Below are 23,053 nucleotides of genomic sequence, written 5' to 3'. Positions count from 1 at the left end.
GGTTGCTAATTTTTCCATATCTGATGAAAATATCAACTCAGAAATCCAAAAAGCAAAATGATCTTCAAACACGATAAACACAGAGGAAACTATAAATCAACGCATACTGATAAAAATCAATGATAAAATGTTGCCAGAGAAAACAAGAAAACAGAGATAAGATGATCACTGACATCTCCTCAGAGACAATACAAGCAAGAAGAAAATGAAACAAGGTCTTTAAAAGAATTAAAGAGGGGATTCCAAAATGGCAGCAGAGTGAATGGAAGCTACACAGACCATCTCTCAGGACAAACTGGAATTACAACTAAAATAAAGACAAATTGTCAGGAAAAACCAACAGAAAAGCAACTGGAGAGGACCCATATAGCCACGGTCAGAAAGAGGACACTAAATAGAGCCTGGTAGGAACTGTGTAGGCAAGAGAGGGCAGGCAGGGAGCCCATGGACAGCGCTGTTTTAGCTATGAGCAGCTCCCTCAGGGTTAAAATACCAAGTCAGTTCCACAGTGCAGAGGGCCAGGACAGAGCACTAAATTAGCTATAGCCACTCACCTTGGGCTCTGCCAGAGGGAGGGCAGACTGGACTGGAACTGTGTGGAGACTCAGGAGCTTGGAGAGCTGGGAGAACAATGGGAGTTTTTTGCTGAATCACTCCCTCACAGGGCAGTAGCCAACTTGCTCAAAAAGCCCCTTCCCAGAGCCCCAGGGAGAAATAACAGCTCCTTTCTCAGGAATTTAACATCATCCGGCTGGATCAGAGCAATGCAAATTGAGGCTCATTACTAACAGCCAGCAAGCATCTGCCCAACCCTCTGGAAATCTTCTTACCCTGAACACCTGAGGTGAGAAAGTTTTTCATTCAGTTGAGGGCTACAACCCAAGGCTCATCAAGTAACAGACTAATAGCCTCAACGCAAAAAGCTAGAGGATAATTGAACCATTCCTGGCCTTGCAAATCTACCCAGGAAAGACAGACTTGACAATGGTGTTTAATGTGGGTACTCCCACACGCATCCAAACCCATTAGAGGAAGCCACAACCAGCGGAACAACAATACCCACAGGGAAAATTTGGCAGGCTCCAAAACCTACTGAGACAGCCAAAATGATGAAACAAAGAAACAAAATCCCAAATGAAAGATCAAGATAATTTGACAGAAGATGAAATAAATGAAAGGGAATTGAGCAAGATATCAGAGGGAGAGTTCAGAATAATAATCATGAGGAAGCTCAACAGCATGAGTAAAGATATAGAAACATTGAAAACAAACCAATTGAAAGTGAAGAATGACATAGCAGAAATAAAGAATACATTGAAAGAAATAACCAGCAAAGTAGAAGAAGCTGAAGATTGGATCAGTGAATTAGAATACAGGGTAGAAAAAAATCGCTCAATCAGAGAACCAAAAAGAAAAACGATTAAAAAACAGGAAGACAGCCTAAGAGAACTGTGGGACAATATGAAATGTAACAACATCATAAGAGTTCCAGAAGAAGAAAAAATGAGCAAGGGTCAGAGAATATATTTGAATAAACAATGACAGAAAACTTCTCTAACTTGGTGAAGGAAGAAGGCATACAAGTATAAAAAGCACAGAGAGCTCCAAGTAAGAAGCATCCAAACAGGCCCACACCAAGACACACAATAATTAAATGCCAAAAATTAAAGACTAAGAGAGAATCCTAAAGGCAGCAAGAGATAAGCAACAGGTTACCTACAAAGGAACCCCCATAAGGCTATGAGATGACTTCTCAACAGAAACACTACAGGCCAGAAGGGAATGGCATAAAGTAATCAAAGCAATGAAAAACAAGGATCTGAATCCAAGACTACTCTATCCAGCTAGGCTGTATTTCAACATAGAAGGTGAAATAAAGAGCTTCCCAGACAAAAAAACAAAAACAAAAACAAAACAAAAAAAAACGACTAAGGGAATATATTAGCACCACACCAGCACTGCAAGAAATGTTAAAAGGACTGCTGTAATTAGTAGAAGAAATAGGAAGAAAAATATAACCACAATAAACAAAAATGGCAAGAAATAAGTACATATCAATAATAACCTTAAATGGAAATGGATTAAATGTTCTGATCAAAAGACACAGAGTAGCTGATTGGATAATAAAGCATGACTCATACATATATATGTTGTTTACAAGAGACCCGCCTCACAACAAAGAACTCACATAGGAAGAAAGTGAAGGGATGGGAAAAATCTTCCAAGCAAACAGAAAGGAAAAAAGAGCTGGGGTAGCAATACTCCTATCCAATAAAATAGACTTCAAAATGAAGGCCATAACTAGAGACAAAGAAGGCCACTACACAATATTGAAAGGATCTATCCAACAGGAAGATATAACCTTGGTAAACATATATGCATCCAACATAGGAGCACCAAAATATATTTTAAAATTTCTGGAGGACTTTAAATGAGAAATTGATAGCAATGCAATCATAGCAGGGGACTTCAATACCCCACTGACATCACTGGATAGATCCTCTAGACAAAAATTAACAAAGATACAGAGACTCTAAATGATGCACTAGATCAAATGGATTTAAAAGATATCTACAGAGAATTATACCCCAAAACTGCAGAATTCACATTCTCCTCAAGTGTACATGGAACATTCTCAAAGATAGACCACACGTTAGGACACAAACTAAGTGTGAGCCAGGTTGCTGGAGTCCCAGATACGGCGACTGTCTGCAGCCCCAGGGAAGGGCTCACTAAAGGGACAAAGGCCTCTGACAGCACGTTTGTCCCGGAGAAAGCCCCCTCCTCAGCCCTCGCTCCAATGCCAAACAGCTCAGTTCTTTTCTGTATGTCTCTGGTGCCCCTTGAGCTGCCTCCCCTCCAAACTTAGAGGGAGTGACTCCGATAAGTCCATGCGTGGGCTCTTTAAGGAGCTGCCTGGGGCTCCAGCCGCCTCAGCCTCCCTGAGCCTCAGTTCCCGCTGGTTTTTCCAGCCAGAAGTTATGGGGACTTGTCTTCCTGGCACTGCAACCCTGAGCGGGGCGTCTGGTGTGAGACGGGGACCCCTCAGTCCTCTGGGAGGACCTTCCCAGCCGAGGTGTCCTCCTGATTTTTATCCGCCACACGTGGGTGTGGGACCAGTCCATCGCCTCTCCGCCCCTCCTACCAGTCTCGATGTGGCTGCTTCTTTAAGTTGTAGGACTTCCATTCAGCTTGATTTCAGGTGGTTTTGAATGATGGTTGTTCTGTAGTTTAGTTATAACTTTGATGTGGTTGTGGGAGCATGCGATACCGCGTTCACCTACGCCGCCATCTGGACCGGAAGTCGCTATTTGTCTCTTAAGTGAAAAATGCTTTTATGGTTTAATATTAGAATTCTCTACTCACTGACATTTGCCTAAGCCTTGTTCTTCTTTGAAGTCTGTTATTATTAAAAATTAATATTTTCCATTTTCATATGACAGCATGAAAAGTTGGAAGAAGATCAACTTTGGTAATGGTAAAAGAGAAATGGAGCAGACAGCAAGAGAGTGAAGGGAAAACAGTAGAATGGTTCAGACAGACAGAAGATCCAGGAATGGACTAAAATCAGGCTTGTGTTATTTAAGGGTACAGTTCACTCAGCAAATTGCCTACTGGGTCCTAGCTACGATCTCCAGCTTTGGACAACAAATGTGAGGTAAACAGAGATCAGAGCTGGGGACATTGGAGCATAACTGTTCTCATAGCAGAATGAAATAGGTTGACTTCTGTTAATAGCATTATAAAAATTGCTTCTCTTCTTTATTTCATATTATTTTACTCCAAGGAGGTTAAGATGCAAACTATACAATATCACTATAACATAGAAAGTAGTCATAGAATAGTGCCATAGCAATGGCCTTAAGGTCCAAGTCAGGATACAATGTGAAAGAAACTATGCTCTAAGGAGGTCCTCTCAGAACCAGCAAGCCTGGTAATTAAGTCCTCTGGATGAATAGAGTTATCTGGACCATTACTTTGACTCCTGATATTCCTGGGTTTCAATCCTATCTCTGCCCTAACCAATCAGTGTGACTTTGGCAAGTTGCTTAAGATTTCTGAGCCTCAATTTTCTCATCTGTAAAGTGGGGATAATAGAATGCATTTTTAATTTTTTTAAAAAGAGCACTGACTATCTGGTGTTTTACCGTTTTCTATTATTTCATTCTCACAGCAGCTAGATTCTAGTATAGACATGAAAATAGAGGTTCAGAGAGAGATTAAGTCTCTTTTCTGAAGTCACACAACTGGTAAGGCAGCCAGAATGGGAACCCAGGCAATCTGACTCCAGAACCCTACTTTTTTTTTCTTTTTTCTTTTTTTTTTTTAATCCTCACCCGAGGATATTTTTCCATTTTTTGTACAGATAGAGTGGGAGGGAGAGAGAGAAAGGGAGAGAGAGGGAAACATCGATGTGAAGGGACACATCGAGTGGCTGCCACCCGCACGACCAACCAGGGCTGGGGACAAACTGCAACCGAAGTACGTGCCCTTAGCGGGAACCGAACCCGGGTCTCTCCGGACCGCAGGCCGACGCTCTAACCGCTGAGCCAAACTGGCCAGGGCCAGAACCCTACTTTTTAATCCTTATGCTAAACTGCTTGAAAAAGCTCACTTGACAATTAAATGAAATGATGCATTTAATAGTGCTTGGCATATTTTGAGCATTTAGTAAATGCATTATATTGCACTTTTGTTATCTAGGGCTAAATCTCAAGTTCAGGCATCCTCGCTCCCAGAGAATCTATAAACAGAAAGCAAGTTCCCACAGGAGGATTCAGGTTCTTATGTGGGAACTACCTTTGGCAGAGTGGGAACAGATGAGAGTAGGAAAGCAAAGAATCACTGGAGAAAGTTTCAGCCCTGCCAAGGCCTGCAGGGCACTTTTCTGCTCAACAGTGACTGCTTGGGCATCCAGCCCTGTGCCTTCTGAGCTTAGAAAATAGAGGTTGAGAGAGCTAAGCAGATATGTCCAGACCTGTGCAAGCCAGTGTCCTGACTCCTAAGCCAGTATTGTCAAACTGGGAGGGAACAGGAAGGCAAACAAGATACAGCACACTGGGCACGAGCTGTGCACAAAGCCAGGTAATGCTAGCATCATTTTTCCTTCCTCCATTATCCCCACCCCCATCACTGTGAGGACTGCATGCAACTCAGTCTCCTTTGTTCCCCACTCTGCCTCTGCTAAGAATTATAAATGGACCAGTGTAGGCATGCAAATATTAGTTGAATGAGTTAATATGATATTGAAATAAATGTATTCGGGAATAGAATGGAAAATTGAGATAAATTTTCAACATGGGACACAGGATATTTCAAAGAAACTTCCCATTTCTGAAAAGGCTTAATTTCTGTTTCCAGAAATTAAAGTTTAGAGTTCAAAGTTCACATTTTTTAGCTATGGAGAATACTACTTGGATGGAAATGTATCAGAAGCCTGGGACACATTATACCATGTGTGTTCCTATTATTTCCTTATTTTATCGTGGTAAAATATATATAACACAAATCTACTGCTTTAACCATTTTTAAGCATAGAGTTCAGTGGCATTAAGTAAATTCATACTGCTATACAAACGTCACCACTATCTATCCACAGAACTCTTTCATCATCCCAAACTGACATTCTGTACCTGTTAAACAATAACATACCCTTTCCCTCCTCCTCGCTAGCCCCTGGCAACCGCCACTCTATTTTCCATCTCTCTGAGTTTGACTAGGTCCCTCATATAAGTGGAATCATGTAATATTCGTTCTTTTATGTTTGGCTTATTCTACTTAGCATAATGTTTTCAAAGTTTATCTATATTGTAGCATATGTCAGAATTTCATTCCTTTTTTAAGGCACAATAATATTTCATGATATATATACATATATATGTATGTGTGTATGTATGTATGTATATGTGTGTATGAATGTATATATATGTGTGTGTATATATATGTGTGTGTATATGTATGTGTGTGTGTGAATATATGTGTGTGTGTGTATGTATATATATATCACATTTTGTTTATCCATTCATCTGTCGGTAAACATTTGGGTTGTTTCCACTTTTTAGCTATTGTGAACAATACTACACATGGGTGTACAGATATTTGTTTTAGTCTCTGCTTTCTATTCTTCTAGGTATATATCCAGAAGTGGACTTGCTGAATCATTTGGTAATTATATGTTTAATTTTTTTAGGAACTCACCCTGGTATTTTTTTTCTGTAGTTATATTTCTAGAGTCAGTTCTTATCATCTCAGTTTATTTTGACCCATCAATATACCACCCTATATTTATGATAATCCACCTCTTTCGCTTGTTCCCTCTTTCATTTATCAAAGTTATTTAGAATTATGATCTTATGTTCCACAGTACTGATTTTCCCCAAAACACAAATATTAGACCTTACTTCTTGGAATAAACTGCCATTTTCCAAGTCATAAGTATTAGCTGAAAGGGTAAGAAAATAAATTTTTGGGGGGAGCAGTTTTTCAAATCAGTGCCAAGATACCAGTCGAGTATGAATCAGACAGACATACTAGGAAAAGAGAGTTGCTGATTTACAAATGTCTCACTGTTTTGTGCTGGTCTCACCTTATCAATAAACAATATTGTGGCTGGTTCGGCCCTTATGATTTTTATTATGATTGCAAGACACCCTGCAGTGATAACCACCAGGAAACTTTGAAAAAATAAAGGTTAATTAATTACAGGGTCTGGAAATTACATCTGAGGCCATACAGTGAGGTCTCAGGTAGAAAGAGAGCATGAGCACAGAGCCTAGGGTTCTACTTTCATTGGGGTTGAGAGTAGGGGCTTAGGGTTTCTGAAATCACTCTTTATTGGTGAACTGAAAACATAGGAGCAGATTTAAAGCACCAGAATGGGGTGGGGGGTGTGGAGTAGTGGCCCAAATGATTTCAGCTATGGAAATCAACCAAGATCTCTAAAACAAAGGAGCCTCAGTGGGGGAGGTGGCCTGGCTCTTTATCTAGTCCTATGGCTCACCATGTGTTTATTCCAGATAGCTGTCTTTGGACACATCTTTGAAGGAGATGCCTCAGCAATCAAAGTTCAAATTAGGCAGTTGCATTACAAAAGAGAAAACCACTGTCAAGGCTTACACTACACTCGTGTAGGAGCATACCTGACTGGCAAACAGTAGTAGAAGTCAGAAATCTAACTCCTGAGGTCTCCATCTGCCACCACTGGGATGGTGAGGATCTTGGACTTTCACTTGTTAATGAGGACACTAGAACCAGCTGTCCTGTACTTTCATCTTCCTGCTTGCTTCTTGACACCAGAACAAAGGGAGTACCACCCCATCTATGGTCACTTGGTACCAGAATGAGAGCAGATGTCCTCACTGGAGGACTGAATTCCTTCAGAAGCAGAATAATTTTCAGTTGGAACACTTCATGATTTTGCATATAGAAGCAATACTCTTTCACATCTAGTCAACAAATCCTGTCCATTCCATCTCCTAGCTTCCTCAAAATCAATCTTCCCTCCCTGCCTCCTCTGCCTTGAGTCACTAGAGCACTGCAGTGGGCTCTGGGCTGGTTTCTCCCACAATCAGGATTTCTGTCTCATCCTTCACATTGTGGGGAAAATCTACTTCTCACCAGACCAATGTCATTGGTATCAGAGCCTTGAAATAACATGCTCAAAGAAGAACTTAACCATGCCACATACCTGGTAGGTGAAGCCCAAACAGAGCCATTTCTTACTTCTAGCTTGGTCCATAATTTTCTTACCAGTTGCTTTTTGTTTTCATGGCTCTTGTTTTAGTTAAGATGAAAGAATGACTGCGACTGATACCATTTAGATATCAAGGTTGGCAGCAGAGGGAAAGGAAGTTAAAGGGAATACGTGAACTGCAAGACTAAAATCATCCCATGACCATTTAGTCACCTTAGTTAACACTGGTGTGGTACCCACTTTTTCTCTCTTCCTTCTCCCTTTTTGAGGATGGTATTGAAAGTGAAGTGGTTGTCCTGGCCAGTTTGGCTCAGCGGTCAGAACATTGGCCCTTGGACCAGAAGGTCTCCGGTTCAATTCCTGCTCAAGGGCATGTTGCCTGGATTGCAGATTCAATCCCAGACCAGGGCTGTGTGGGAGGCAACCAGTTGATGTGTCTCTCTTACATTGATGTTGCTCTCTCTCTCTTTCCTTCTCTCCCTTCTACTCTATCATAGGTGAGGATTAACAACAACAACAACAACAACAAAAAGTGAAGTGGTCAAGGTACTTCTTACTCAAATCATCTTGAGTCTTTCTTCCTTATACTTCCTAGCCACCATCTTCACCATTTGAAGAGGGGGATTCTTTGCACTATAAGTCACAGGAGGTAGTTGGAAAACTGCACTTGACTTCTAGATGTTTGAAGAAGCATTTTGGTTCTTGCTTTATAACCATAATCACCATCACCATACCTCACTATAATTTCCCCACTAAAACACCATCCTACCACCATTGACAACCAAGTCAGCTGCATATATTTTTATAAGCAGCCTTAAATTATTTTCAAGACAAGGCAAAGGTATATGTTAATCAAATTAGAATTCAGGTGACCATTTGTCCCAGTTTGCCTAGGACAGTCCCAGTTTATGCTAGCTCTGCATAATTTTTAAAAGAGCTCCTGCTTTCACTTTACAAAGACAAAAAAAGTTCCAGTTTGGAGGATAAATTTTATGTTCACCCTAGTTAAAAACACACCTTGATTTTCCAATAAAGTGCTATCCAGGTGATGTGCTTTTGCCCACACCAATGCACTTTACTTGCATTAAAAACTGCAAAATAGGCCCTGGCCAGTTTGGCTCAGTGGTTGGAGCATAGGCCTGAGGACCAGAGAGTCCCGGATTCAGTTCACACTAGGGCACGTACCAAAAAAACAAAACAAAACAAAAAAAAACCTGCAAAATAGAAAGAGGAACATTTTATCTCTATTAATTAAATAAAATAATCAAGACTTCAAGTAATAAAGCAATAACATAATCATTGTCACAAACTCAGTGACATAATCAGGGCCAGAACCCAGGACTTCTGACTTCAAGTCCAATACTGTTCAGCTTTGGCCAATTTGTGCAAATAACCGAGGCAAAGGTAACCTCACTCTCCTGTTTGGTTATCTGCTTGTGCTTGGACCTAGAACAGTTTATTTTTTATTATTATTATTATTATTATTATTATTTATTTATTTATTTATTTATTTATTTTTAATCCTCACCTGAGGACATTTTTCCATATTTTGTTCAGATAGAGTCAGAGGGAGAGAGAGAGAGAGAGAGAGAAACATCGACGTGAAAGGGACACATCGAGTGGCTGCCTCCCGCACGACCCCAAACAGGGCTGGGGACAAACTGCAACCGAGGCACGTGCCCCTAGCTTCAATGCAGTCTGAAGCTGTCCACTGAGTATACTGGCTCTGGGGCAAGGTCAGCCATGGTCTGTGTTCTACCCAGGGCCACCAGGCATAAGCTACAAAGTGATCTGCCAATGGCTGCTTCTTGTGCTGGGCTTGGAGGTGCACAGGAAAAGCAAAGTTGTAAACCAAGGCTGGCTGCTTCTAGTGCCAGGCCTGGGGCCACTTAACAAGAGGTATGGGGCTTGCTGAGACCAGATGCTGCTTGTTTGAGAGATTAGGAACATCTGAAGCAGGAGCCAAGACAGGCCAATCCTATGCTAAAGCCACTGGAAACAGCTTTTGTGGGCACAGAAGTTGGGTGGGGTAGGGCCTCAGGGAATCACCAGGGTGGGGCAAACAGTTTAAGCCTGGTTGCTGGAGTCCCAGATATGGTGGCTGTCTGCCGCCCCAGGGAAGGGCTCACCAAAGGAACAATGGCCTCCGCCAACAGATCTGTTCAGGAGAAAGCTGCCCCTCCAGCTCTTGTCCCAATGCTAAACAACTCAGTGCTTCCTCATATGTTTCTAGTGCCTTTCAAGGTGCCTCCCCAATGCTGGAGCCCAGAAGGAGCAAGTCTGAGTAAGTCTGTGGTTGGGCCCTTTAAGAGGAGCTCCCTGGGGCTCCAGCAGCCTGTTCCAGCTGGTTTTTAAGGCCAGAAGTTATGGGTACTTCTCTTCCTGGCACTGGAACCCTGAGCTGGGAGGCCTGGTGTGGGACAGGGACCCCTCACCCCTCAGGGAGGATCTTCACAGCCAAGGTGCCCCTCCTAGGGATTTTTATCTCCACACATGGGAGTGGGACCAGCCTATCCACACCTCTGCCCCTCCTAAGTCTCCATGTGACTTCTTTTTTAATTTTGTAGTTGTAAGACTTCCATTCAGCTCAATTTCAGGCATTTCTGAATAATGGTTGTTCTGTAGTTTAGTTGTAATTCTGATGTGGTTATGGGAGGAGGTGAGTACCATGGTTACCTAAGCCACCATCTTGACGGGAAGCATGACCTTTAACATTTAAAGCAAGCAAAGGGACGAAAGAAGAATTACATAAAGAGGCTATTAGTGAATCCTGGAGCCAAATGACATATATCTTTGATTTCACTGGTGTGATGACTTCAGAATATCGGAATCCTACATTTAATCAAATTAGGATGTCTCTATTAAAAACAAAAAAAGGGAGTCTTCGCGGCGGAGAGTCGCCGTGGTTTCCTGCTTCAACAGTGCTTGGACGGAACCGGCGCTCAACCCATCCTCCCCAGTCACCTGATCCAGCCTTCGGCCACCTCCTCACAGTGCCTCGGACATCCCCAAGGCCCCAGCTCCAGCGCCAGGCAGCCGCCTCTCCTTAGCCACCCACCATGACGTCCACCGCGTCCACCTCGCAGGTAGGCCAGAACTACCATCAGGACTCAGAGGCTGCCATCAACCACCATATCAACCTGGAGCTCTACGCTTCCTACGTCTACCTGTCTGTGTCTTGCTACTTTGACTGCGATGATGTGGCTTTGAAGAACTTTGCCAAATATTTTCTTCACCAATCTCATGAAGAGAGGGAACATGCTGAGAAACTGATGAAGCTGCAGAACCAACGAGGTGGCCGAATCTTCCTCCAAGATATCAAGAAACCAGATCGTGAGGACTGGGAGAATGGGCTGAATGCGATGGTGTGCATTACACTTGGAAAACAGTATAAATCAGTCACTACTGGATTTGCACAAACTGGCCACTAACAAAAATGACCCTCACTTGTGTGTCTTCCTTGAAACTTACTACCTGAATGAGCAGGTGAAATCCATCAAAGAACTGGGTGAACACTAACCAACTTGCGCAGATTGGGGGCCCCTGAAACTGGCATGGCAGAGTATCTCTTTGACAAGCACACCCTGGGAGACAGTGACAGAGCTAAGCCTTAGGCTGGCTTCCCATAGCCATGGGGGTGACTTCCCTGGTCACCAAAGCAGTACGTGCATGTTGTAGTTACCTTTACCTTTTCTATAACTTGTACCAAATCATCCACTTACAGCTTTTCATTTGTACCATTCCTTCACATAAAGTAATTTGGCACCCCCCCAAAATAAAATTTAAAAAAAAAAGGAAAGAAGGACCAATGAGAATGCCTACTGTTACAAAGAACATATAAACGTGCTCCACCCCAGTCGTATAGATATGTTTTCCCAATAGTTATGTGCTAAACGCCTCTTCCCCATTTTCAAAACCTATAACCTGTAAAATTCTACCCTCCTTGGGTAAATGATAATGACATAATGAGGAAAATCCTTGATCCTACAAAAACAAGCACAGTGGGTGGCAAGTTCTCCAGGGTACCCAGAGGTGAATACCGCGCCACATCAATAAAAGAAAAAAAAAGTACATCCTCCCAACCTCTCTAGGTCCTGCTCCAAGAGAAGGCCGTAGGACCTCTTTGCAATGACAGAAAGGGGTCCCTTATGCCTTGGGAAAGTTGACTCCAAACCTCTGGCCAGTGTAGCCAGACCGCAGCAGAGGGGTGGACGCCTTCGGGCAGCTGTGGCCACCTGAGCCTCCCCAGAGAGTTGGCCGACCTCCAGCTGCGCCGTAAAGTCGGGAGCTGAAGGTAGCAAAGCAGCAGAGGACAAACCCCATCCCCCGGTGGGGGGGGGGGGGTAGAGGAGGGAGACCGCGCGCGCAGGCGCACTGCCGCTGCCGCGGGCCGGAAGAGCTTGGCGGTGGAGCCTCGGCTGCCAGCGCCGGTCGCCGCGACGGCCGCGGGAAGAGTGCCGGCGGCGCAATGCGGCCCCTGGACGACCCTGGGGCCGCGGAGCTGCAGGAGCCCAGGCTTCCACTGACAGACATCACGCCGCCGGCCGCGAGCGAGGAGCTGGCAGCCGCCGAGGCAGTGGAAACCCCCGGCCCCGGCTCGTGCTGGCTTTGCCGCTCCTCGCCGTGCGGCTCGCGCGCGCAGCCCGGTGAGTACGGGGTGCGGACCGTGGCGCCGGTCTCGCCCTTGGGGGACTAGGCAGGCGCTAGCGCGAGGATCCTCGCAACCGCGGGCCCATAACGGACCGCGACCCCTACCCTACCCTGTCCAGAGCTCCAGAAAACCCTGGAGTTGTCACCTGGGGGCAGCAAAGCAGAAATCCTCTGTACCCGCCGGCGCGAAGATCGGAGAAAGTTTCGGACTGTATTTGGAACCCTTTGGGGATTCTAAAACGGTTCCTATAATTTAAGTGTTGCGTGCAAGACCGTAGAGTCAGATTGCGGTTTGGCGCTCCCGGCCGAGGTTGGTTGGTCGGCGAGAAAGGCCATTGCACAGCCGGCCGTGGCTGGGAGGAAGCTAACCGGGAAAACTGATCTCGATGGTAAACCGAGTAACCCAAAGAGGAAGTTGAAAACAGTCGAGTCTAAAAAATGTCCCAGAGTCTTTAGAACCTTGGGAAAGTAGAGTTGAGTGGGTCACTGGTTCTTGACCTTTCTGGGTTAGGAGGACTTTTTAGCAACTGATGCACAAGAAGGCAGAGGCACAATCTTACTGATGTGATTAAGGGGTTCACGGACTCGTCCCTAAAGCCAAGGACCCGGTGTGAAAAACCCTTGATCTTGTTTAGCGTCTTACTTTGACAAATGAGGAAAGTGAGGCCCAGGAAGGTGAGAGTTGGGCTTTTTTGTTTCTTTTGTTTTACCGAAGATCTGGTGTGTGTCAGACGGAGCACAGATCCCTGCAGCACCAGCCTGCCAGAAACCCAGCCTAGGGCCCTCTCTACTAGCCTCAAGCACATTTCTCCTTGAACTCCACCACCCACTTGGAGCAGCTTCCTGGAAGAAGAGGGATATAGGCAGATGTCCTTTCAAGACAAAGTTACACAGCCTGCACCACCTCATCTGGGTCACTTTCCTCTAAGTGTGACTCGGGATTTCTTTGCCTCTTACCCCACCCCAGCTTCCCTTCTCCCTGTATGCACCTTTTCCAATTTAGAGATAAACCCCAGGAAAATGATTCTTGCTCCATTTTGTCCTAAATGCTAACAAATGATCAGAATTCTAATAATTTATGCATGGACTAGAGCCTCTAGAGCAGGAGTTACCCCAGGCTGGGTTGACCAGATGTACAGCCCTTGAAGAGGGCCAGTTTCTCACCTTGTTACTCTATGGCTAAATGTCTTTCTGGTGGAATGCTGAGTCAGTCATTGCAAACTCTTAAACGTTTCCCGTTTGGGAACTGAAGAGGAATATTGTTCACTCAGTCAGCACATGGGAAAATGACAAACCAACATAAGTGATTGCATTTAAGAATCTTGTGGGGTCTTATAACTTCAAAGAAAGTTGCTAACAATAAGCCTTAGTAATAGTTATTAAAAGGTGACCAGATGATATTCCAAAAACGGGATTCCCACACAAACACTTTAAATCCCAGTACTGTTGTCACTGAACTTTGTGACATGTCATTTTAGCCTCTTGAATCAATTGGTTATCTCAACAAAGCTCATTATCAAGTTCAGGTTGAAACTGTTACCCATTTTTCTTACATTCTTGGATAACCTTCACAGACAGCATACAGCTACTGTAAGACATTTATTTTCTTGAGGGACAGTGTGGATCTTAGACTGAAGCAAGGAGAAGTTGTCTTAGGTCTGTGCATTACATCCCCCTGGAAAGAAAGAATTCTTTAGTGTGGTAGTGATTCTCAAACCAGCAAAGCTTTTTACAGTTTACAGAGATCCTATTTAAATGAGTCTAGGGCAGGGCTTAGGAATTAAAGTTTTAAAAGTTACTAGTTGGTTCTAATTCTCAACCAGGTTACGAATCACCAGTTTAAAGCAAAGATTAGAGAAACTGAGCAACTTTTCTGTTTTCTTCTAACTCAGGAAATTGCAGTATGGCCAGTTAGTTTGAATTATTTAGAGTTACCAAATTTTAGATATGCCTGTAATGGGATATGAACATGGAAGCTTATTACATATGCAAATGCCTCTTGATTATGCTACTCTCTTATTCATCTCCATTGACAGAGAGAAATGAAATTATTATTCAGTAACAGACTGAGGATTGCCTGTGTAGAGCCAGTTTTCTCACCCCCATTAACAAATAATAAGTTCAGCTAAACCTTGTAACAACTGTCCTGTCCCGGTCAGGAAGCATGGGCCTCAAGTGTTTACAGGCAATAAAATATATGTATATGTGTTTTTCAGGAAAAGATAATCAGAGCCAGGGGTGTGGATTTAAGTTTTCAAAGAGTTAAAATAGCATGTTAAAATATTCCTGGAGATAAAAAACAAAAAATAAAAGAAAAACAAAATAAAAAAATATTCCTGGAGAAAAAAGTGAGTTTAGGAGGAGATCCTTTAAATACAGACTAGAGAAATGTTTTTTGTCCTTGATCTCATTCTGTTCTATCTGAGGGTGTAGGTTCTATGTATGGCTTGAGTTTCTTTTTTTAAAAAAAAACAAAACTATTTTATTTGGACTTGAATTCTGAAATTTCAGAAGCTAAGTTCTAAGGCTGACCACAGCCAAAGCATGTATTTAGTGGTGCTTAACTTAGAAGTCTTCTAAAGCTTCCTTCTCATGGGCTGAGTTGGTATGTGCAATTTGTTTCTGCAGTATCTGAGCACATAATTACTGAACAGAATGTGGAGGATTCTGGCAATTACAACATATAACCTGTAACATGACAACTGCTAGCTCAATATCCTTCTCTTCAGCTGTGTACCTACCACAGGAAGAGGTTGAAGCCTCTGACCAGAATGGCATCTTTTACTACAAAGGTCAGGCTATAGAAAGCCACCAGAAAGACTGTGCACCATCACACTTTGGTCCCAATTTGCAAAATGTCACTTGTGGGCAAAGATATCTAGCTAACACTAGAATATTGAAATATATTACTTGGTGTTTGCTTTTGTAAGGGAAGGACATTGAACACACACACACACACACATCATTGTGCAGTACTGTTCTATAGTGGAGTAACAACATTATAAATTCCTAGATAGGAACGATAATCCTGGTTTTACTACAAATTGCATGTGTCTACACATCCTTTAGCTCTGTTGTGCTCTTAGCAAAAGAGAGCCCGTAATGTTTACTTCTTATTCTCTCCTTTTTTGTGTGTTAGTTAAAAACAAAAATAAAGAAGAAGAATATATATTCTTCAGCATGTGATCTTCTAGGAAGGTCTCTGCTCACCCTACTTCATTTTGCTCTCCTTTGACTTCCAGGGGGCAAGATTGAAAGCAGCTTCTACTCCCATTTTAGCAACTAAGACAGAGGAAGTAGCTAAACAAAAGTTTAATGCTCATCCAGCCTGGAGAAAGCACACATTTCCTGGTTCAGATCAAGCTAGGAAGTTGGTAATAGATGGCAATTCTAATTTTAAAATATATTTAAAAAGTACTTTGGGCCCTGGCCGGCTGGTTCAGTTGGTTGGAGTATCGTCCTGTACACGAAAAGGTTGCATGTTCGATTTCTGGTCAGGGCACATAACTAGGTTGGGGGTTCAATCCCTGGTCAGGGCATGTATGGGAGGCAACAGAACGATCTCGATCTCTCTCTCTCTCTCTCAAATCAGTAAATATATCTTTGAGTGAGGATGAAAAAAAGCAGTTTGGGGTCAGAAGGGTAGATAGTCCAGCCCCTGCCCTCAAATAATTTATGCTCTAAATAAAAGATAAGTTGTAAACCATGAAAAGTTAAATTTGACTGCCCTGGCTGGTTTCGCTCAGCGGTTAGAGTGTCGGCCTGTGGACCAGCAAGTCCCGAGTTCGGTTCCCGATAAGGGCATGTACCTCGGTTGCGGTTTGTCCCTGGCTCCGGTTGGCATTGTGTGGGTGGCAGCCAGTCAATGTGTCTCTCTCACATCAGTGTTTCTCTGTCTCTCTTCCCCCCTCTCTCCCTCCTGCTCTATCTGAAGATAAATGCAAAAATGTCCTTGGGTGAGGATAAAAAGTTAAATTTGACTAATGGTTCAAAATAACAAAACAGCCCTGGCCGATTTGGCTCAGCAGTTAAGAGTGTCGGCCTGCGGTCCGGAGAGACCCAGGTTCGGTTCCCGCTAGGGGCATATACCTCAGTTGCAGTTTGTCCCCGGCCCTGGTTGGGTCGTGTGTGTGGCAACCACTCAATGTGTCCCTTTCACTTCGATGTTTCTCTCTCTCTCTCTCTCCCTCCCACTCTATCTGAACAAAATATCAAAAAATGTCCTCGGGTGAGGATTAAAAAAACAAACAAACAAAATAACAAAAACAGCCTTCCTAGATCATGCTGTTGCTAGTGGTTTTACACACTGCATATTTCCATGAAATTCTTTCTATTCTTTCATTCAGCAAATATTTATTCAGAGTTTTCCATGTGCCAGGCATGAACAAGACAGCTGAGATCTCCTCAGCCCTGGAGGAGCTCACAGATAATCAACAAATAGCCATAGAACACAGTTATAAACTGTTTTCCAGGAAAGAACACTCTTCATAAAGCCCAGTTCACCAGTGAGATGACATAAAACATCATTTGGAAGCATTTTTCTCTAGCCATCTTGACAAACATTTCTTAAAGATTTTTTCTACTGTCTTGACAAGCATTTTACTTCTTTTTGACTTGTAGATAAGGGATGATTCTTCAGTGAGCTAAAGGAAATCTATTTTATAGGGTGAAATTGCATTTAAAAAACACAGGTTTAAATTGTTTCCTTCATCTATGGTTCTTCATTTTTGGTGGGAAAAAATGTTTCAGATCCAAAAAATGGATATGCCTAGGAGATAATATTTGCAGCTTATTAGCCATTAACTCTGTCCCATTTTTCTCAATTTCTAAGTGAAAATGATAAAACATACAGTTGGAAGTAAGGACTAACCAGAATTTAATCTTTTTCAGAAGCCAAGAAGAAAGCACCCTGTCCTGGACTTGGCTTGTTTTACACATTATTGTCTGCCTTCCTTTTCTCAGTGGGCTCTTTATTTGTTAAAAAAGTACAAGACATCCATGCTGTAGAAATTAGTGCATTCCGATGTGTGTTCCAAATGTTAGTCGTTATCCCTTGCTTAATATACAGAAAGTAAGTATTTCTTAATTGCAAAGTAGATGATATTAATAAATGGTTGTAAATCTTTTCACCTGCTCAAATTATTTACTCTATAGTATCTGCTTTATCCCTCTTATGGATTTACTAGTCCCTACACACTTTGGCCCTGATTAATGAAAAATCACAAGAAACTCACCTAAATAAGATGCTCATAATCACAAATGACATGCCTAACAAAGGAGGAGAAAGAGAGTCAGTTATTCTCCACCCTGATTTTGAGAACAAAACTTTCCTTGTATAATTTCACCCATCTTGTACCACCTTCCCTTCTTTGTTTTGGCATAACGAGTATTTGGAAGAAAAAGTAAACAAGAGGAAGTGGTAGTGTCTCCTAGCCAGAGGTTTAAGTAGAACAGGTTGCTGTGTTACCAGAGTAGACAGAAGGCTACAGTAATAATATTTAGGTCTTACACCCTAGGGTGCTGTGGGAAAGGGAAAAGGTAATCTTGAGGAGGGCCTTTTTAACTTTCCTGTTCAGTGACCTCATCTGTAAACTGAAGGGAATGATATTCTTTGTCCTCTACCCTGCCTTATGGTTACAAGGATCAAATGAAGTTTATTATAGGTCAGAGCACTTTATATAGAATGTAGCAGTATATGAAAACTGTGTGTTTCCCATCCTTATTGATCTCTCTTCACCCAGCCCCCCTTCCCCTTTGATATGGAATCCTTGCCACAGATACACCCTCTCCAGGTTAAAATTATGCCTCCCCCACACTATTATAATCTCTACACACCCCTGTGTTCTTTGAACCCTGGGAAGAGAGACCAGTTGGGTTCCTGGTGGCTGCCTGGCTCTTTCTCTCTTTGGGCAAAGATATTTAAATCCCCAATTGAAAGCTTCAGTCACCTCCCACCAAAGTCTCCTTATATCTATAATACTGTGCATATTCACTTAGAATTGTTTCACTCCATATACTGAGGATTCGGTGAAAATCTGCTAAGATCAATATTCCTGTGTAAGTGTGGACAAGTCATAATATTTTAGGAAATGATGGTAAGGCTTCAGGAATTTCTAAGTATGGCAGAAAACCATTGATTCCAACAATCATCTTCCCCATTTTGGAATAAAAGTATTGCCAGGGGAAGGCACTAGAAGGATTTTCTTAAATCCTTGGTGATAATTTTTTTTGACTCATTTTATGTTTCACTATTATGGAAGAGTCATAGCTTCTCAGAGTATGGACCACATTTTTATTTCTAACTCCAGAGACCCAGGGTCCTCATGTCAGGCCTAGATGCTGCCCTAAAGATGTCCAGCCCTGACACAGATCACCTACCCAGGAACTTACACAGCACTCTGCTTAGTAAATAGTTAATTGAAAAAGCGTTGAGTAGCAGATATTATACTTATCTGAATGCTACAGGTTCTTCAGTGTGTGTTAACTTTTTTTCTAATTACAGTAGTGAAAAGTTGCCTCACATTCAATGGCAAACACAAAATTTAGCATTGCTTCTGCTTTTATAGAAAAACTCAAGAATGCCCACTATCCAGGACCAAGTTTTTTACATGGGCCAGCTAAATCTTGTATTTATTATAAAAATAACACTTTCATATATTTAGTAGAAACTTTGGGGAAAATTAATATGAAGAAGGAAAATTACCTATACTAGAATAAGATCTAATCACAATAAACATTTTAGTATATTTTCCTTTGTTTTTTTGCAAGCATATATATACATGTAGAAAATATCTAACACAAAAAAAGAAAAAAAATATATATATTTACTGAATTATAGTGATACTGTTTATGTAGTTCTCTTGTATTATTTTTGTTTATACTGTGATACTTTAATGTCATTAGTTAGAAAACATTTTCTAAAGGGATATAATAGGTGTTGGACAGTATCATATTTAATTGCTAGTCCCTTATTTCTTGATAATTAAGACTTCTAAAATAATATTTTATTAAAAATTATAATTTAAAAACAAATACGAAGTTTGTTTAATATGCATTTCTTCATTTGAATTTACAGAAGTGGGTTTATAGGCCCAAAAGATCAACGAATCTTCCTCGTTCTCAGAGGCACCCTCGGTTCTATTGCCATGATCCTTTTATACTACGCTTTCCAGACAACATCCCTCGCTGATGCCACTGTGATCTCCTTTAGCTGTCCAGTGTTTACGTCTATATTTGCTTGCATATTTCTCAAGGAAAAATATGGCCTTTGGGATGCTCTCTTCACCGCATTCACCATCATCGGAGTGATCTTCATCGTGAGGCCACCGTTTTTGTTTGGTTCCAACGCTTCAAGGATGAGTGAAAGCTATTCGGATCACCTGAAGGGCACCTTTGCATCAGTTGGACATGCTGTGTTTGCTGCCTTGACTCTAGTTATCCTTAGAAAAATGGGGAAATCTGTGGATTACTTTTTGACCATTTGGTATTATGTAGTGGTTGGCCTCATGGTGAGCACCATCATCCTCTTTATATTAGGAGAGTGGAGTCTGCCATACTGTGGGTTGGACAGGCTCTTTCTCATGCTAATAGGGCTGTTTGGTTTGGGAGGTCAGGTGTTTCTCACAAAGGCCATTCAAATAGAAAAAGCAGGGCTAGTAGCACTAATGAGGACTATGGATGTGGTTTTTGCTTTTATCTTTCAGATTATTTTCCTCAATGATGTACCAACGTGGTGGACGGTGGGTGGTGCACTCTTTGTAGTAGCGAGTAGTACTGGAGCAGCCATTCGTAAATGGTGCCAGAGTTCCAAATGAAGCATCATTTCAGAAATGTGTATTTTTTTACAAACACACTATCACCCAGTTCAGACATACCACACATGCACACACTTGGAAAATCTGTGTTTACTTAATTGATTATATTTAATAAATTTCATAGCTAAAATACCATTTTTGAATATGGTATGTCTGTCTTTTTTTTTTTAAATCCTCACCTGAGGATATATTTATTATTTTAGAGAGGAAGGGAGAGAGAGAAACATCGATTAGTTGCCTCCTGTTGGTGCCACAACTGGGAATCATACCCGTAACCTAGGTATGTGCCCTGACCGGGAATTGAACCCACAACCTTTTTGTGTAGGGGATGATGCTCCAACCAGCTGAGGCTAGGGCTGAATATGGTGTGTCTTTAGTTAGTCAATTTGGTCTGTCAATTATTTTGGTTTTGGTTTTGGTTTGTTTTCTATTGGGGTGGCTTGGTAAGAGGACAGCTCATTAGTTAAAGAAACACTGCAAAAATTGTTATGACTCTAGTATAAATGTATGTACATTTTTAAAGTGTATTTTTGGTAATGATGGAATATAGGTTAGGAGGAAATTTTTGATGTTCTTTTAGCAGTGTAGAGGCTAAGAAACTTACTGGTAACAATGCTGCTATGATTAGTGTTATGTTGAAAATTCATTTGAAACGTAATTCCATTTAGGAGGCCAAAGCTGGAACTTGGTATAGGTGCCTACTTAATGGTGTTAATAATACAAATAAATTAGCCTTATTTTCAAGGCTTTTAAAGATTATCATTCTTTTAACCCATATCTGTGCCTTTTCGTTTTAATGCCAGAATTTTTATATGTAAACTTTTTGAAAAGTCTTTAAATCACCAAATTTGACCGGTAGTTTCTCTTTTAGTTGCACTAGCAACTGTAATTATCATTCTATAATTTTAATTGTCTTCTGATTTTTTGTTTTTGAAACCACACTGAGTGTTTTTAAATCACAAGAGAGAAATCTTGGCATGGCCAACGTGCACATTTCCATCCTAAAGTGTTTTCCTCGTTAGAAATGTGATTTTCTATAAATTCCCTTTGAATTTATAGTGTGATGCCAAATAAAATTTCCTCAGGATTTTATTAGATTGAACCATTTGAAATTACTAAGATTTTACCTTTTTAACTTACAAAAACCATAGTTTCTTATGGTTCACCCTAAATAGATACCTCCCTTACTCTCTAAGCCACATACTTAGAGGACTTCAGAATATATATTTTTAAAACAACTTTTTATAAAGTGCAGTAATCCTATTAAACTTATTTTTATGGTCTTTTTGCCTTATGGAATTATATGTAATAATGCTTCATATTATATGTTACATGTAAAGACCTGTGAATTCCATGGTTGGTTTACTTTTGTAGTTTCTTGAATAGAAAAAAAAAAAAAATCACTGTTAAATTCTAGTATATCAGTATGATATTAAATGTCAGTGTTGCACCATGATATTAACATCATGAATTCAAATGACAAATTTTATATATGGACTTCATCACACCAATATTCTGCTGTTACAGAGAGAATCGAATATTTAGGAAAGCTTGGGAATTTAATCAGAAAGGGGGAATACATGCAAAGGATTTTTTGTCACAATGAACCCTTTGTTGCTGAAGCTATAATGGTCTCCAACTCTTTGTCAGACCTAACATCTATTATTTTAAACCTGCAGATTTGAAAGATTATAGGTTCTTTCCTACCCTTTCATCACAGTTCTTCCAAAGTAAGAAGGATCTTGGCTTCTCAGGTTTATGCCTTAGTAAGAAAGGATCTTCTCCAATAGTTCCAAGAGGGAATTTTTGGCTCACTGATTGTTCCAAATGTTCCCCTAGAAAATCCTAAATGAAATCTATTTAGGGGAGTCACACTATCATAACTTTAGCTTAATTCACAATATTGGCATTTAGACCTGCAAAAGCATAATTTTGCAAGTATCTTAGATAATTATAGAATCAGAGCATATCTTAGATAATTATAGAATCAGAGCTCAAGGGTTAGAAATCCTCTCGTAGGAGCCACACTACATAGATAGGGATGTTAAGGAGGGGACCTGCCCGAGATGGGTTTCCATGGCCTTACCCCCCCCCCAACCCTTTAGTTCCATGATAAAGTATGAAACGTAAACCACTGCTTGACCTACCTAAGGTAAATGAACTCTCAGGGACCCTCTCTGGGTTCTTGACCTTGCACAATAAAATAACCTATGGGGCCTTGAAAGTCAAATCCCTTTGGTCCTGGAAACTAGAGACGTTTTATGTCAACAGTGTGGTTTAAGTACTTGAATATCACACTATATGACCAAGGTTGGAGAAAATGTTTCTTCTCCCAACTTTTACAGTGTGATTCTTAAACACTTTTATAATGTCCAAGGTATAATAATTATGGGTGTATATTTTTCTGCAAAGACTGTAGTTTCTCATCTTGAAAAGGGAAATACTGTCATAAATTGTTTTTATTTTATAAGTACTAATAAAATAATATGAAAGAGAGCTATATTTTGGGTTTTGTGATTATAGCAAATGTACTAGCTAATAAAACTTTTTTTCTTTTCCATCCATGTGCTTCAAAATTCATTTTAGAAAGGAGATTGTCCTCTAGCTGTGCTGTACTCTCATGTTTCAAACTGCTTGTCCCTCTGATACTATCCCATTAAATCTAATATCTCTAGATAATGGTTTTCATCTTCTGTTCCAGTGAGAACTTCATTGTTCTAGACCCCCCACCCCCACCCCTCCCCCAAGCATGGAGCAGCTTTGAACTCTATTTCTGTTCCCATAGCTAATTTGTTACTAAATCGTGGAATCTCTTAATGTTATGTGGATTCATTCTTGGCCATTTCCACTGGTACTATCTTAGTCCAAGATTTAGCACTCCACAACTGAGTGACTA

The 23,053-nt window shown here is 41.2% G+C and overlaps 1 protein-coding gene and 1 pseudogene across 1 annotated transcript; both read left to right on the top strand.

The window, feature by feature from the left end:
• Positions 1-10,752: 10,752 nt before the first annotated feature.
• On the top strand, positions 10,753-11,346 carry LOC118632714 (annotated as a pseudogene).
• A 787-nt stretch (positions 11,347-12,133) lies between these two features.
• Positions 12,134-22,629, top strand: SLC35G1 (solute carrier family 35 member G1). Its single transcript, XM_036265979.1, has 3 exons — positions 12,134-12,339; positions 17,234-17,414; positions 19,419-22,629. Exons 1-3 carry the CDS (start codon positions 12,162-12,164, stop codon positions 20,155-20,157), a joined length of 1,098 nt encoding a protein of 365 aa, XP_036121872.1. The 5' UTR covers positions 12,134-12,161; the 3' UTR covers positions 20,158-22,629.
• Positions 22,630-23,053: the final 424 nt, after the last annotated feature.

The sequence above is a fragment of the Molossus molossus genome, unplaced genomic scaffold (assembly GCF_014108415.1).
Source record: "Molossus molossus isolate mMolMol1 unplaced genomic scaffold, mMolMol1.p scaffold_m16_p_17, whole genome shotgun sequence".
Lineage (NCBI taxonomy): Eukaryota > Metazoa > Chordata > Mammalia > Chiroptera > Molossidae > Molossus > Molossus molossus.
The sequence above is the reverse complement of the archived record's forward strand: the minus strand, read 5'-3'. Positions and strand labels throughout refer to the sequence as shown.

What these genes read in the sequence shown, in the direction of transcription:
- SLC35G1 (XM_036265979.1), top strand. Translation starts at nt 12,162, where the DNA reads ATGCGGCCCCTGGACGACCCTGGGGCCGCGGAGCTGCAGGAGCCCAGG. An exon ending in CGGCTCGCGCGCGCAGCCCG is followed by an intron (nt 12,340 to 17,233) that starts GTGAGTACGGGG and finishes AATCTTTTTCAG; the next exon opens with AAGCCAAGAAGAAAGCACCC. An exon ending in CCTTGCTTAATATACAGAAA is followed by an intron (nt 17,415 to 19,418) that starts GTAAGTATTTCT and finishes TTGAATTTACAG; the next exon opens with AAGTGGGTTTATAGGCCCAA.